Genomic DNA, 13,701 nt, shown 5'->3' on the forward strand with positions numbered 1-13,701 from the left:
ACACTATAAAAACATATATTCTTCTATCCTCGCTAAATTTATTTCTCCCCACTCAACCCAACAACTACTGCCTAGTCTGTAGGCAGTCTAATATAGGGATTGGACCTCCCTTGCACTGGATGACTGCTCCCATCCGAGCACCCCATCCCTTCATGAGATGCCATCTTTCCCTTGGCTCCAGATCCCATTCCCCTGGCTAGTTCAAATCTCACTTGCCCATTCCTACTCTTTTAACGACAATTTATTAAGCCGAATGCCTAGTCAAGTCATTGTCATCTGATTGTAACCAATCCTGGTCCTACTCAAGAGTGCACTGGCTGAAATTAACATCCCTGACTAAAACAGGTCCATTAATTTCATGGATTCTGCTCGAAGTAGGACTTGGTTGGATATAACCCAACCTGTAGGATGGTATATAACAAGATCCCCCAGCCCAGTGAATGGTGGCAGATTGTTCGCTACAGTATACAGCAAAATGTTTGACCAAGAAATCACCAGTAGAAACAAGCCAAGCGCTCTCTGTGAACGTTCAAATGACTTCTGAACATTTCCCAGGGTAGGTCTTGCATTTGACAACTGACGAGGCTCTACTGAATGCAAAACAGCCAGACTGCTATCTACAGGGCACCTCCTGCCTTCACACCTGCGGCAGGTCAAACGCTTCTGCTGTCAAAACCCAGCTACTTAATCTCCAAGGCTCTTGCTATCAAGCCATAACTCAGTAATTCTGCAGAAATCTCACCCCCACCCCAAATGATTTAGACACTCCAATTTTGGTAGCCAAGAGATTAAATAACTGATTCTGCTTATTTTCCCCTTCGCCTCAGGCTCCTGCCTCCCTCTCAATAAAGCATGCTTGTCATTTTGCATCTTATAAGGTCTGCACTTTGCTTATGGACTTGCTGGGATTTTTTTTTCAGGGGGGGGGAAGGTGTCCTCAGTAACATTGTGTACTACCTTGGGGGCGGGGTGGGGACAACAACACTAGGCTCTGTAACCTTGGAGTGTTCTGGACAAATGATAAGAAGTATCTTTCTTGGTTAGTGTGTTCTACAGCACAACCTGACACCTGACAAATAGGCAATTCCCAAAGTGAAATTACATCTGTCTACCCAGATCACAGGCTAGGATAGTGAAGGACATTTGCCATTTAAAGCAGCCAGCTCTCCAAGCCCTTGCAATTCCAGGCCCGCGTTATTGACAGAAGCAATTCTGTGGCAAGCTGAGGATAGACCCAACTTGCCAAATTGTTTAATCATTTCAACACATCCGTGCTGCCCGCTCAGGCACTTTGACAAGGGATAAAAGAGGAAACCCACCCCCTGCTTGTTTAATCAAAAAGTTAATATGGGAATGAAAGAGGAGAAGCTTATTGCGGATGCAAAGGATGAACCAGAATACATTCAGCATTGTCTCTGAAACGAGTCTATTGTTTTGGAAAACAAAGGAACAGAATAGGTCTGGCGATCGTGTGCAACTTGCAGCCAACATATAAGCTTATTAGTTTAAATAGTCCTTTTGAAACAAAAGAGAGAGGTGAAGCTAAAGATCGTGTTGGTTATTTTGACCCAATGTGTGGATTTTAGCCTTTATTACTTCTGTAGCTCTTGGTCACGTGAAGCACTTCTCTCTGCTCATTCATTCTCCAATAGGATCTCCTCCTTTGTGGCTCCTCCAACTAGCCTAGTCTTCTCCTCTTCTCATCATTCCTCTGGGCTCTGGAACCACTATGACCTTTCCAGCTCCATTCTCCTAGCTATCCTGCATCTACTGGCCAGCTGCCTTCTAAAGTCTGCTCTTCCATGATGCCAGAATTAAACAACCTAGTGCCCTTCAGAGGTCGTTAGACTCCAATGTCCAGCATGGCAGATGGTAAGGGAGTAGTGGTCCTAGAACCTAGAGGCCATCAGGTTGGCTATCCCTGCCCAAGGCTCTTGGTCCATCTACCTCTTGATCCTTCTGCCTGCCCTGTCCCTGTAAAGCATCAGAGCTGCTCAACCAATGGCAGTGAGAGAAGCTCAGCCAATCGTTGCCAGAGACCTCACTACAAGAGACCTGTACATTACACTCAAACCATTGTCCTGGCTTATCAATCATGGGTTTTGTAAATACATTATAGAAGTGATGCAATTCTTGACCAAATGTCTTGCCGGGGGGGGGGGGGGCTGAAGAAGGAGACCACACTCCTACGAGAGAAAATGGATTTTGTCAGCCTTGCCAAGGCAAGATAAGCATATTGGAAAGAATTCATTTTTAAAAGCAGGGGTGGCCTTGGTGGAGAGGCTCTGAACAGTTCAAAAGGAACATAAAGCAGGTCAAAAAGCTTAAACTGTCTTTGACATGAATAGATTTGAAGCTATTAAGCAGCTGGACAGAATAAATAAATATTTTATTCATTAACACTTGATGGCTTCATTCATAAAAAAAACACAGATTCCCAAGGAGAAGCCTATTCTACAAACAACATCTGCTTTCGTTATTTTTCTTGAGCCATCTGCTAGAGGATCATGAATGCTCTAGCCACATTTCAATAGCCACTTATGATCCATTAAGTGTCAGATTGCAATATTCAATGTGCAGACGGCAGCTTATCTCTTCCTTTTCAGTTTATCTTATTATGGCGCCATTTGTTCGTGAAGGCAGACATGAGGGCAACCTGTCCCCCACCTTTGTAGAAACCAGAGACAACCCTAGAAGCAAAATGAATCTAAGAATCATAGAATTATATAGTTGGAAGGTACCTCAAGTATAATTTCTAGTCCAACTCCCTGCAATACAGGAACATGCAGTGAACCCATATGGGGATTGAACCCGAGACCTTGGCGTTATCAACACCACATTCTAACTAACACTGGCTATCTGCTGAAACTGCAGGCATCTCCAAACAGGAAAATTAGCAGTGGCCAAAAACGCTGCCTACTGGGCAGAGCAGCAGAGTACTCCCCAGATATTACTGGACTACAACATTGGCCCCTGATCAATGGCCATACTGGATGAAGTTGATGGGATCTGGAGTCCAGCAACATCTGGAGGGCAGCATTTACCAACGCTGAGGTCAGAGTGCCATGCTAGGGACAAATCCACATTCAAATCCTCACTCAGCCATGAAATGCATCAGGCAATTTTGTGACACACACACACATCCCATCTAACCTACCACAGATTGTTTCTGTGATGATAAAAATGGAGGAGTACTAGGTAAACTACCCTGAGCTCCTTGCAGGAAAAGACAACATTTTTAAAAATGTAAGATGAATGTTAACAAAACCTGTGTTTAAAACAAAATCTGTCAGTTTTTACAAGTGATATCAAATTTGGTTCTTGTAATTAATGTAAGTATCAAATCTCTTAAAGATTATGGGCAGTGTTCTGCTAGCGCAAACACACCTGAATTTTTCCTCTAACTCTCTGGAGCAGATTTAGGGCATGTGCAGAAAGAAAAGGAGGAAGTGAAGTTCTGTTACACAGCCAAAAGCACTTACACTAGAACAGTTTAGCTGAATATCTTCTTTGCTGCTTTCATAATGGCTCAAGCTTTAAAAATATTTGACAATATATGATCAGTCAACTGGCCGAATCTGTTTTGACCAGCCAAATGCCCAGCCCTAGATCCTGATGTTGGGAAAGATTGAGGGCACAAGGAGAAGGGGACGACAGAGGACGAGATGGTTTGACAGTGTTCTCGAAGCTACCAGCATGAGTTTGATCAAACGGCGGGAGGCAGTGGAAGACAGAAGTGCCTGGCGTGCTCTGGTCCAGGGGGTCACAAAGAGTCGGACACGACTAAATGACTAAACAACAACAAATAAGGTAATGCACCAGGAACTTACCAAAGAGTTGAGAAGGATTGGCATTTGTAGCTTTTTCATAATTAGTAAGTCCTTCATAAATAACTTTCCCAACAGCTGCATAGAGACACTCCAGTTCTTCATACTTTGAGGCAACACTTGAAGTACCTACGCCACAGTTAACAATAAACCAAACACAAGATAGATTCATATGTATTTATTTCTGCTGACTTTCATTCAAGCAGTGAGCACATGGACACAAATGCCCATACCTGGATTTTACACTGCTACTAGTAAATTCAACCCCTGGCCTGAAGTTTCCCATCCCTGATGAAGCTTACCGAAGACCAAGCTTCCTCAACCTCAGCCCTCCAGATGTTTTTGGCCTACAACTCCCATGATCCTTAGCTAGCAGGACCAGTGGTTAGGGATGATGGGAATTGTAGTCTCAAAACATCTGGAGGGCAGAGGTTGAGAAAGCCTGCTGAAGACTTCTGGAGAACCTGAAAGCTTGTCCACTGCTTTGTGGCATTTTGGTGGGCATAATAAAGATATTGCCCTCCTGTGGGACTTCAAATTGTTTGTTAGTGGGTTTCTGCAACAGACTGAGGACTTCTCTTCACATTTCCTACCTGAAATGTAAAGAGTTCACAACCTCTCAAGCGGGGGGGGGGGGGGGTCATCCACTGTCATACATTTCTCCCAGTTGCAATTTTAAGACTTCTTACTTCCTCTTCCCCTTTCATCCCCTCTTAGCTAAAGTCTAGCTTTACACCCAATTTCCCTTTCTTGTCTTATTAAAATAGCCATGTTTAACAACTGAAAAACTGCACCTTCAAAGCAGAAAAATGGTAATTGCAAAAGACATTAAATTTATGACATGCATTTCTTGAGCCAAAGTAATAACTGCCACAGGTTATTAAGTTTTTATGCCACTGGATAATGATGTATTTCTCATGATTACTTATTTCAACTTTTTCTTTTAATTGGGGTTGAAAGTGCAAATATTAAAAAAAAAAGTCCATAAAAACTGGCACAAATGAGAGGATTGCATATTTGGAGATGTTTCGCCCTTTTCCCCCCTGATCACACAAGGTTTTTTTCTAAATAAATAAAGCAGGGAGCAGGGGGCTGCCCCTCCCAACATACTTGGTTCTGTAGGAAAGTTGCTCATTAAGCGAGAAAGGAGGCTGTGGACAGCTCTTAGAACTTTGGTGTTTCCACATGTCATGCACGAGGCAATCCCACGCTGCAGAGGTTTGAAGCTACTCAGAATAGCTGGAGACTGGAGTACAGTAAGGAGGAAGCTGAGAACCTCCAATCCAGTACAGATATTGGCAAAGTTGGCCTGGTTGGGCTGTTCCTGGAATAAGACATCAAAAGACAGATAAAAGATTAGCAGTCTCTACCATACTCACATACATGCACACAAACCCCACATACAAGAAATCCATAAGAAAGTGACTTCAGGATTTAATGTGAGGGTTTTAATTCTTGCATCAATCATGTCACTTCAGGGCTGTGCGGCAAAATACACTCTATTCCTGAACAGAATATGCTCTTTGAACATGGTCAGAATCACAATTAGAATACACACATAGAAGGGAGGAAAGTGGGATTGCGCCACAATCTCCATTTCCAACCTCTTTACATTTGTTGGTTGGTTGGTTGTGGTCACATGGTCTGAGACACTGCAATCTTCATCCAGGTAGAGAGTCACCAAGGTACTGAACACCTGGAGGTCAGAGATGGAGCGCTCACTTTGTGATCCCACTCCCTACACATCCCTTCCGACTAACCAACAAGTTTTCTCTTATGGTCAATCGAGCTCTCTGAAAAGAAGCTGTCGTTCCACTGAACCACATAGGAAAACCAAAACTATTCTACTTTCGTTTTTTGTCCTTAATATTAAAGAATAATGCACGATTAAAAGTAGGGTTATATTGTTCACTTGATTTTTTTTTTAAAAAAAAGATTCACTGAAAAGATGTTAGGAAGCAGATTTAAAGCAAAAGCAAAGACTACCCTTTTCTCAATTCACAAACGTATTAGTAACTGCTGATAGAAAGCACCATTTAAAGAGACCTCCCTGGCTTTTTCCTCCATGTAAGACAGAATGCCTCTACAGGAGTAGCCAGTGTGATACCTTCCAGAAGTTGTGCTACAACTCCCATCATCCTTGATCACTGGCCATGCTGGATTGGGCTGATGAGAGTTGTAGTACAACAACATCTGGACAGACAACCCTTGATTTAAGATGCCAGTTGCAACACAGGCACATGTGGTCAGTATACTTCTTGCTTCTGCAAATGTACTGACATACCTGGCTAAAATTCATGACTTTTAAGATTTTTCCAGTAACAGACTTAATGAAAACATGTAAATAGGTATACTTCTTGGGTAAGAAAGGTTTGTTTTCTTTCTTGCATGTATGCCTGCCCTAATTTTTATCTCCACTACCTCCATTTGGACATCAAGAGATTGTTACAAAAGGAAATAGGATAGTCAATACCAGTATCCAAGTCAAATTCCCCTTGACGATACTCTTTGAATGGAAGCTGGCCATTTACCACAATTTAGAAAGGAATCAAATAAAAATTTCTCTGGGTCAGTCGCTTAAGAGTGACCTTGTCCATATTTTGTCTTCAACTGCAGTGTGCAGCTGGAATCTCCTATATGAGCCATCTGGAGCTATTTTCTCTGCAACTCCTCTCTGCTTGTGACTTTTCATGGCCTGAACTGTGCAAGCTGATTTGAGAGGCAGGGGAGACCCTCACAGGTAGATGATTTCACTATGCTGGGCAAGTCATCTTAAATAATTTTGTTACAGGTTTGCAAGGGACAAGGATCCCCTAAAATTCCTGGGTGCCAGGTTCTCCCCATAATCTCTGAAATTTGTAAATGTGGGGTTTGATCATCGAATGCAGCAAGGCGTTAAGACAGAGTTCCTCAAACCTGGGACTCCAGCTGTTGTTGGATTACAACTCCCACCATCCCTGACCACTGGTCCTGCTAACTAGGGATGGTGGGAGTTGTAATCCTTAATAATAAAAAAGTCCTTAATAAAAGCTGGAGACTCACAGAGCCTAGGGCTTGCCGATCAGAAGGTTGGCGGTTCGAATCCCCGTGACAGGGTGAGCTCCCGTTGCTTGGTCCCTGCCAACCTAGCAGTTCGAAAGCATAAATGTGCAAGTAGATAAATAGGTACTGCTCCAGGGGGAAGGTAAGCGGTGTTTCCGTGCGCTGCTGTGGTTCGCCAGAAGCAGCTTAGTCATGCTGGCCACATGAACCGGAAGCTGTACCCCGGCTCCCTTGGCCAGTAAAGCGAGATGAGCGCCGCAACCTCAGAGTCGTCAGCGACTGGACCTAATGGTCAGGGGTCCCTTTACCTTCTACCTTAAAAAATAAGTCAAGCCAGCTTCCTCAGGAGCTTGGCTTAGAGAGCTGTCATCAAAGGACAAAGGTAGGTGATTACACAGTCATTACCCTGACAAAACATGAGACTTTCAGCATCAGACAAGAAAGGGAGAGCGCCAGGTTTACAAGGGGCTTGATGTCACCACAGGAGAAAGTGCCTTTAACAGGAGGCCTTTGAAATGGAAGTTGCCAGGGTGATGGGGGAGGGGGATACTGGAAGCAGAAGGGGAAGTGTTGCTTTTCTGCAAAGGCTTCTGGGAAGAAGATGGAGGAAATGGAACTCAATGTGCACTGGTTGGAAGAGGCTGCACCAAAAGACAGGCCCATGACCGGCTGCCGCTTTGGACCAAAGCTTGCTGAAGCTATGAGAGAAGCAATGAGATACACTTTGGGGGTTTAATTTTCTGAGCCCCCTCCAATGAAGACTGATGTTCCTCTTTCCAAAGCAATTTTATTTATTTATTTATTATTATTATTATTATTATTATTATTATTATTATTATTATTATACCCATCTTACTGGGTTGCCCCAGCCACTCTGGTCAGCTTCCAGAATTTTTTAAAAAACCACAATTATTCTATGGAAGCTGACATTCTTACCACATCTGTAAAAAGATCTGCCATAAGGGCTCCACCTTCCCAACATTTAAATGTATTAAGAAAGACTGTCGTGTTAAGCTGGGCTGGTGCTAAGTACCATTGATGGAACAATTTATTGCAATTTTTTTTCCAAACTGAGGGTTTCAGCGATCCTGCTTTGACAGGGTGAAATGATTCGTAATCATTTCTAATCCCTACCTTTACACCAGGGTGTGCTAAGGCACAATTTGCAGAGGACCACTATTTCACAGGTTACGAGCAATTGCTCTTCAGGTGCCCCTTCCTGGCTAACTCCGTAATTTGAGCAACTATTAAATCGGCACCTATCCATTTCCCTTAAAAAAGCGGTGGGGGTGGGAATTGTTCAGCGCGTGTTGATGACATTGCTATGATAACGTGAGATGTAAGAAGTACCCATACTAAATATTCCGCTGCTTTTCTTTCTCCCAGATGAGAAATTGTGTCCTCTCCCCACACACAGGGGTGAAATCTCTTCACCCCTTAACAATATATGAAATGGTCCCTCTGATGTGCCCTTAAGGAGACTGGCACATTGGTCCTATTCAATTGGGATTTTATCAGAGGGGCCATTGCTCAGTCAGAGTTTGTATCCAGGTTCATTCTCTGGTATTTCTAGGCGAAAGAATCAGGTAGCAGGTGATGGAAAGGAACCAAGATCCTGGAGAACAGCTGCCAGTCAGAGCAGAACATACTGGGCTAGATGGAATCATAAAATGGGAAGGGACCCCCAAGAGTTGTCTAGTCCAAGCCCCCTGCAGTGCAGGAACCTCAACTAAAGCATCCATGGCAGATGTCCATCCACCCTCTGCTTTCAAACTTCTAAGGAAGGAGAGCCCACAACCTCACAAGGGAGTCCGTTCCACTGTCTAATAGCTCTCACTGTCAGAAAGTTTTTTTCTGAATATTTAGTCCATATCGCCTTTCTTGTAACTTGAAGCCATTGGTTCGAGTCTGACCCTCCGGAGCAGGAGAAAACAAGCTTGCTCCATCTTCCACGTGACAGCCCTTAAGATATTTGAAGACAGCTATTGTATCTCCTCTCAGTCTCCTCTTTTCCAGGCTAAACATACCCAACTCCTTCAACCATTCCTCATAAGGCTTGGTTTCCAGACCTTTGATCATCTTGGTTGCCTTCCTCTGCGCATGTTCCAGTCTGCCAATATCCTTCCTAAATTGTGGTGCCCAGAACTAGACACAGAACTAGACTCCAGGTGGGGGTCTGACCAAGGCAAAACAGAGCATGACTACTGCTTTCCATGATCTGGACATTATACTCCTGTTGATGAAGCCTAGAATAGCTTTAGCTTTTTCTGCTGCTGCATCATACTGTTGACTCATGTGGTCCACCAAGACCCCCAGGTCCTTTTCACATGTACTACTAGTAAGCCAGTTGTTCCTCATCTTATAGTTGTGAATCTGGACAAAGAGCCTGGCCTGGTATAAAACAGCTTCCGATGTTTTTGCTCATCTCCTCATCTTTAAACACAGAATTCAGTGTCAACATTTGTCAACCACAGTGGAGCAGGCTGTACAAGTAACCCACACTGGGCAATATATCATTGAGTCTGAGAGTGAAGAAAATTTGTATAGCTGCTGCACATTCAAGCTGCATCTTTATGTCCTCTGTGTCCAACAATAGAATGACTGAACCCAGACGTCTTCTATTCAGCAAGCTTGCTGATCATTCTTCAAATCAATTCCATTTGCCTGATACCAAACAGGCCTCCAGTCAAAACGATCTCCCTTCGAGCAGAGGAAAGCAAGACTCCCTTTTTATTTGGCTCCCAATGTGTGCTGTCTTTGTTGCACGACACAAGAGCTTCTGACAAGTGCTAGAATAATAGATATGCATTCAATTATTCAGAGCGGGGAAGGTAGGCCAAAGATAATTCTTACGGCGCTGTGTAATACTGTTTCATTTGTAAGAAGGAAGACAATGTGCAGAGTAGCTGTTAAGTAATTCAGTTTGATCTTCCCCAGCGCAACTAACATTCGTTACTAAGCGCTGAATTTTAATGGGAATGCTCTCCAGTTGACTTATAGAGCAATCAGAAGATGGCATGTAAAAAAGCTGTAGGTTTTCTTCTAAAGGCACCATAGGGGAAACGGCTGAACTCAAAAGCCAGTGTACCAAAAAAATCAAAACAAAAACCTCACAGCCACAGTGACCTGCAAGAAAAGGTTAACCAGCAGTTCAGCTGTTGTAAGACGAAGAAGCTGAAAAGTTAAGCATTCATCACAGGACAATGAATCGTAGCTCAAAAAACCACCTCAACTGCAACCTGGAAATGTGAATGTGTCTCCTGCTATGAAAATTGCTTTCTTTACAAAAAAAAAAAGTGTCTAACAAACATATCCAAGAAAAGAACTGTGATATGGTTGTTTGTTTGAGTGACCCAATTTCACTGCTGAACAAACATTTGCAGGTTGTCTTCCAAGCGTCGAGCAACCACCACCATCCCAAAAACAGAAGCAAGGGAAATGGCAACTACCCTCCACTTGATGAGAGGAGTGCAGGATCTCTCTCGCCTGTGTCCCAACCAGAACCGCTAGTGGTCAAAGTTGAGAGTTTAGTCCAGCAACAATTGGAGGACCTCAGGCTCCCTAACCCTGTTAAGAGTGATGGATTATAACTGAGGAGACCCCGGCCCATAATCCACTCAGTCATGAAACTCATTTGGTTACCCTGAGTTAGTCATTCTCCTGCTTACCTACCTCACAAGGTTGTTGTGAGAATAATCTTGAACATTACTCTGAGCGCTCACAAGAGGAAGAGCGGGACAAAAATGTAATAAAGATATAAAATGCTGTTAAATTATTAGAGCCCTGAAGGCCCAAGAGGGAGGAAAACACATGAAAAGTACCAAGGTGAATGCCCCACAGATCCCTTATGTCACAAATGACTCCCCAAAAAGTAGGTTTTTAATGTCCAACTACAATTTACTGAGTAAAGGGAGACAGGCTGGAGAGCAAGGCCTCCACTTTTGAACCACTTAGGTAAAGGGACCCCTGACCATTAGGTCCAGTCGTGGCCGACTCTGGGGTTGCGGCGCTCATCTCGCTTTATGGGCCGAGGGAGCCGGTGTACAGCTTCCGGGTCATGTGGCCAGCATGACTAAGCCGCTTCTGGCGAACCAGAGCAGCACACAGAAATGCCGTTTACCTTCCCACCGGAGCGGTACCTATTTATCTACTTGCACTTTGACATGCTTTCGAACTGCTAGGTTTGCAGGAGCAGGGACCGAGCAACGGGAGCTCATCCCGTCGCAGGGATTCAACCTTCTAATAGGCAAGTCCTAGGCTCTGTGGTTTAACCCACAGCGCCACCCGCGTCCCTTGAACCACTTAGCATTTACCTAAAATCAGTCCCATGCAGACTGGGAGAGGGGCAGCCTAGTACGGTGGAACCTCGGTTTTTGAATCAGTAATCCATTCCAGAAGTCCGTTTGACTTCCGAAATGTTCGAAAACTGAGGATCAAAGGGCTGTTGGCAAAGTGAATGGAAAAAATAGAGAAACGCGCCTTGGAAGCCATTCAACTTCCGAGGCGTGTTCGAAAATGGAAGCATTCACTTCCGGGTTTTTGGCGTTCAGCTTCCGAAACGTTCGGCAGCCAAGACGTTCAAAAACCGAGGTTCCACTGTACACTTGCTCTGGGCCTTAGAAGGCTAAGTTGGGCAACAGCAGGGGGGTGCCAATGACTGGCTGTTTCTTTGTTGAGTTTCAACATTATTTTAACAAGACTCCCATCCCGGACCTTGGACAAGTTCTCAAAGGGCCTTCTGCCTTCCTAAAACATAGCTAATGAGAGCAAAGTGGTGTACTGGTTAAGAGCGGTAGTCTCGTAATCTGGGGAACCGGGTTCGCGTCTCCGCTCCCCCACATGCAGCTGCTGGGTGACCTTGGGCTAGTCACACCTCTCTGAAGTCTCTCAGCCCCACTCACCTCACAGAGTGTCTGTTGTGGGGGAGGAAGGGAAAGGAGAATGTTAGCCGCTTTGAGACTCCTTAAAGGGAGTGAAAGGCGGGATATCAAATCCAAACTCTTCTTCTTCTTCTTCAAAGTAGAAGAGCTTATTCTCTCTCTGGCTGCTCCTTTTACCTCTCTAGGGAGTCCTACCTTGCATATCAAGACCCATAGCTGGTACGCTGTGAAAGAGACCATTGTGTCAACGGATTCGTAGCGTTTTCAGGACTCGGATGCCTATGCAGTCTGAAAATAAACTATGAACTCATCTATAGCCTAATTGCCACATTTTGCAATGCAAGCCGCAGTCAAGAGATATTTATTTTATTCATTAAATAGACATGTATAGTATAAGCTCTATGCTATACACACCAGCTAATGAATAAAATAAATATTCCAGACTGGTGCTTATAACGCAAAATGTGGCAATTAGCATCCAAACACAGCAACGGGTAAGGCTATTGCTCATACCACTGGTATTCATTAGGCAGCTGTTAAGGGTCAATTTGGATGCAGAACATGTTTAATGGAACACATTACTGGTGTGGATAGATGTTTAAAGATAGGAGCTTCCCTCTCCTGCAGCTGTCCACATTTTCAGATTACTTTCGCATGCTTCAGACACACACATCCCACCACAGTCGCATAGCCTAGTTCCCAAACCAATTCTCCCATTTTCCAGCTCCTTTCTATACACATACAAGCAGCAGCAGTGTCAATGTTTTTGTTGTTGTTGTGGTTGTTGTTACCACAGAGGTGTTTGGCAAGGCTGACCTCAAGGATACGGAAAAAGAGCCAAGGGAACAAGGCTGAAACAACATCCCTGTAGGAAACACAAGGGCTCCAGGCCGCCTTTCTTGACACATTCATTCATAAAATCTATAGCGTCTTGTCTCCTCTCTAGGCAATACTGCTCAACAGCGGCTAACAAAGATCCAACCTATAAAATGCAGTAAATAAATGTGTATCCAATTAAGTCCTACTCAGAGCAGACCTATCAAAATTAAGGGACCTGAGATAGAAATGTTGATTAATTTCAGTGGGTCTACTCCAAGGAGGGCTAGCACTGGATACAACCCCAAAACAACTTTTAAAAGCCAGACTAATCTGAACAGAAGTAAAGCCAAAAGCCAGTTGAAAAAGCAAGAATGGCATTGTACATGTCAGAAAGGAAGAACTTTGAAAGAAATTGAAAGGAAGAAATTGAACCAGAATTTGAAGGTGGTGCCACAGAGAAAGCCGTTTTCTGCATCTCCACCAACCTTAATTCAGAAGACAGATGTATGCACAAGTGCCTCCCCTCCAAAGAAATAGTCCTTAACCGGTAGGCAAATTTACATGGGAGCAAGTGGTACTTCTAGTAGCCTATTTCCAAACTATACCAGACAAAGTGAGTTTCCAAACCGACTGAATGCCTAAAGAGGTTCCTTGGGAGGTTGGGCAAGGCTACCTAGAGACTATACTGTCAGCTGAGAGCCTCCACACTTACTGAAAAGTATACATTGTGCATGTCCCCATTTATGTTTTTTAGTTACTACAGATATGCTAACTCTTCCCCAGTCCACGGAGAACTTGCAACCACTAAGCCTTCACCCCACCTCAGCAACAGACAACAACTGCATGGCAGCGAGATTAATGCAGCCTTGTAAATAAGCCACAAAGTTACTGGCCTGCTAAGAGGCTAGATTACTGCACTGCCATGTTGGACACAGAAGAAAGGAACCATCTTTTCTGTGCCCAGCACAGAAACCTGGAATAAGAGTCACTAAGCAGAGGTAAATAATAATGATTTTATTCTAGGAAGTATGCTAACAGAGGAGGGTCAGAGGTGAAAGAATGACTTTCCTTCCACCAAGCTAGAGGACACAAAGAGTGTTGCATCCCACTTGCTCACTCATACTGTATTTTAT

At 43.9% G+C, this 13,701-nt stretch overlaps 1 protein-coding gene across 4 annotated transcripts in view; it reads right to left on the reverse strand.

Moving 5' to 3' along the window:
- Nucleotides 1-13,701, reverse strand: part of TRRAP (transformation/transcription domain associated protein) — a 167,047-nt gene that overhangs the window by 89,229 nt on the left and 64,117 nt on the right. For all 4 annotated transcript variants that reach the window (XM_079953626.1, XM_079953625.1, XM_079953623.1 and 1 more), the window contains 2 exons: nt 4,938-5,151; nt 3,831-3,956 (listed from right to left, as the gene is read on the reverse strand). In XM_079953626.1, the coding sequence (XP_079809752.1) occupies nt 3,831-3,956; nt 4,938-5,151 (340 nt within the window). The remainder of the gene's footprint in view (nt 1-3,830; nt 3,957-4,937; nt 5,152-13,701) is intronic.

This window comes from Podarcis cretensis (assembly GCF_951804945.1).
Source record: "Podarcis cretensis genome assembly, chromosome: 14".
NCBI lineage: Eukaryota > Metazoa > Chordata > Lepidosauria > Squamata > Lacertidae > Podarcis > Podarcis cretensis.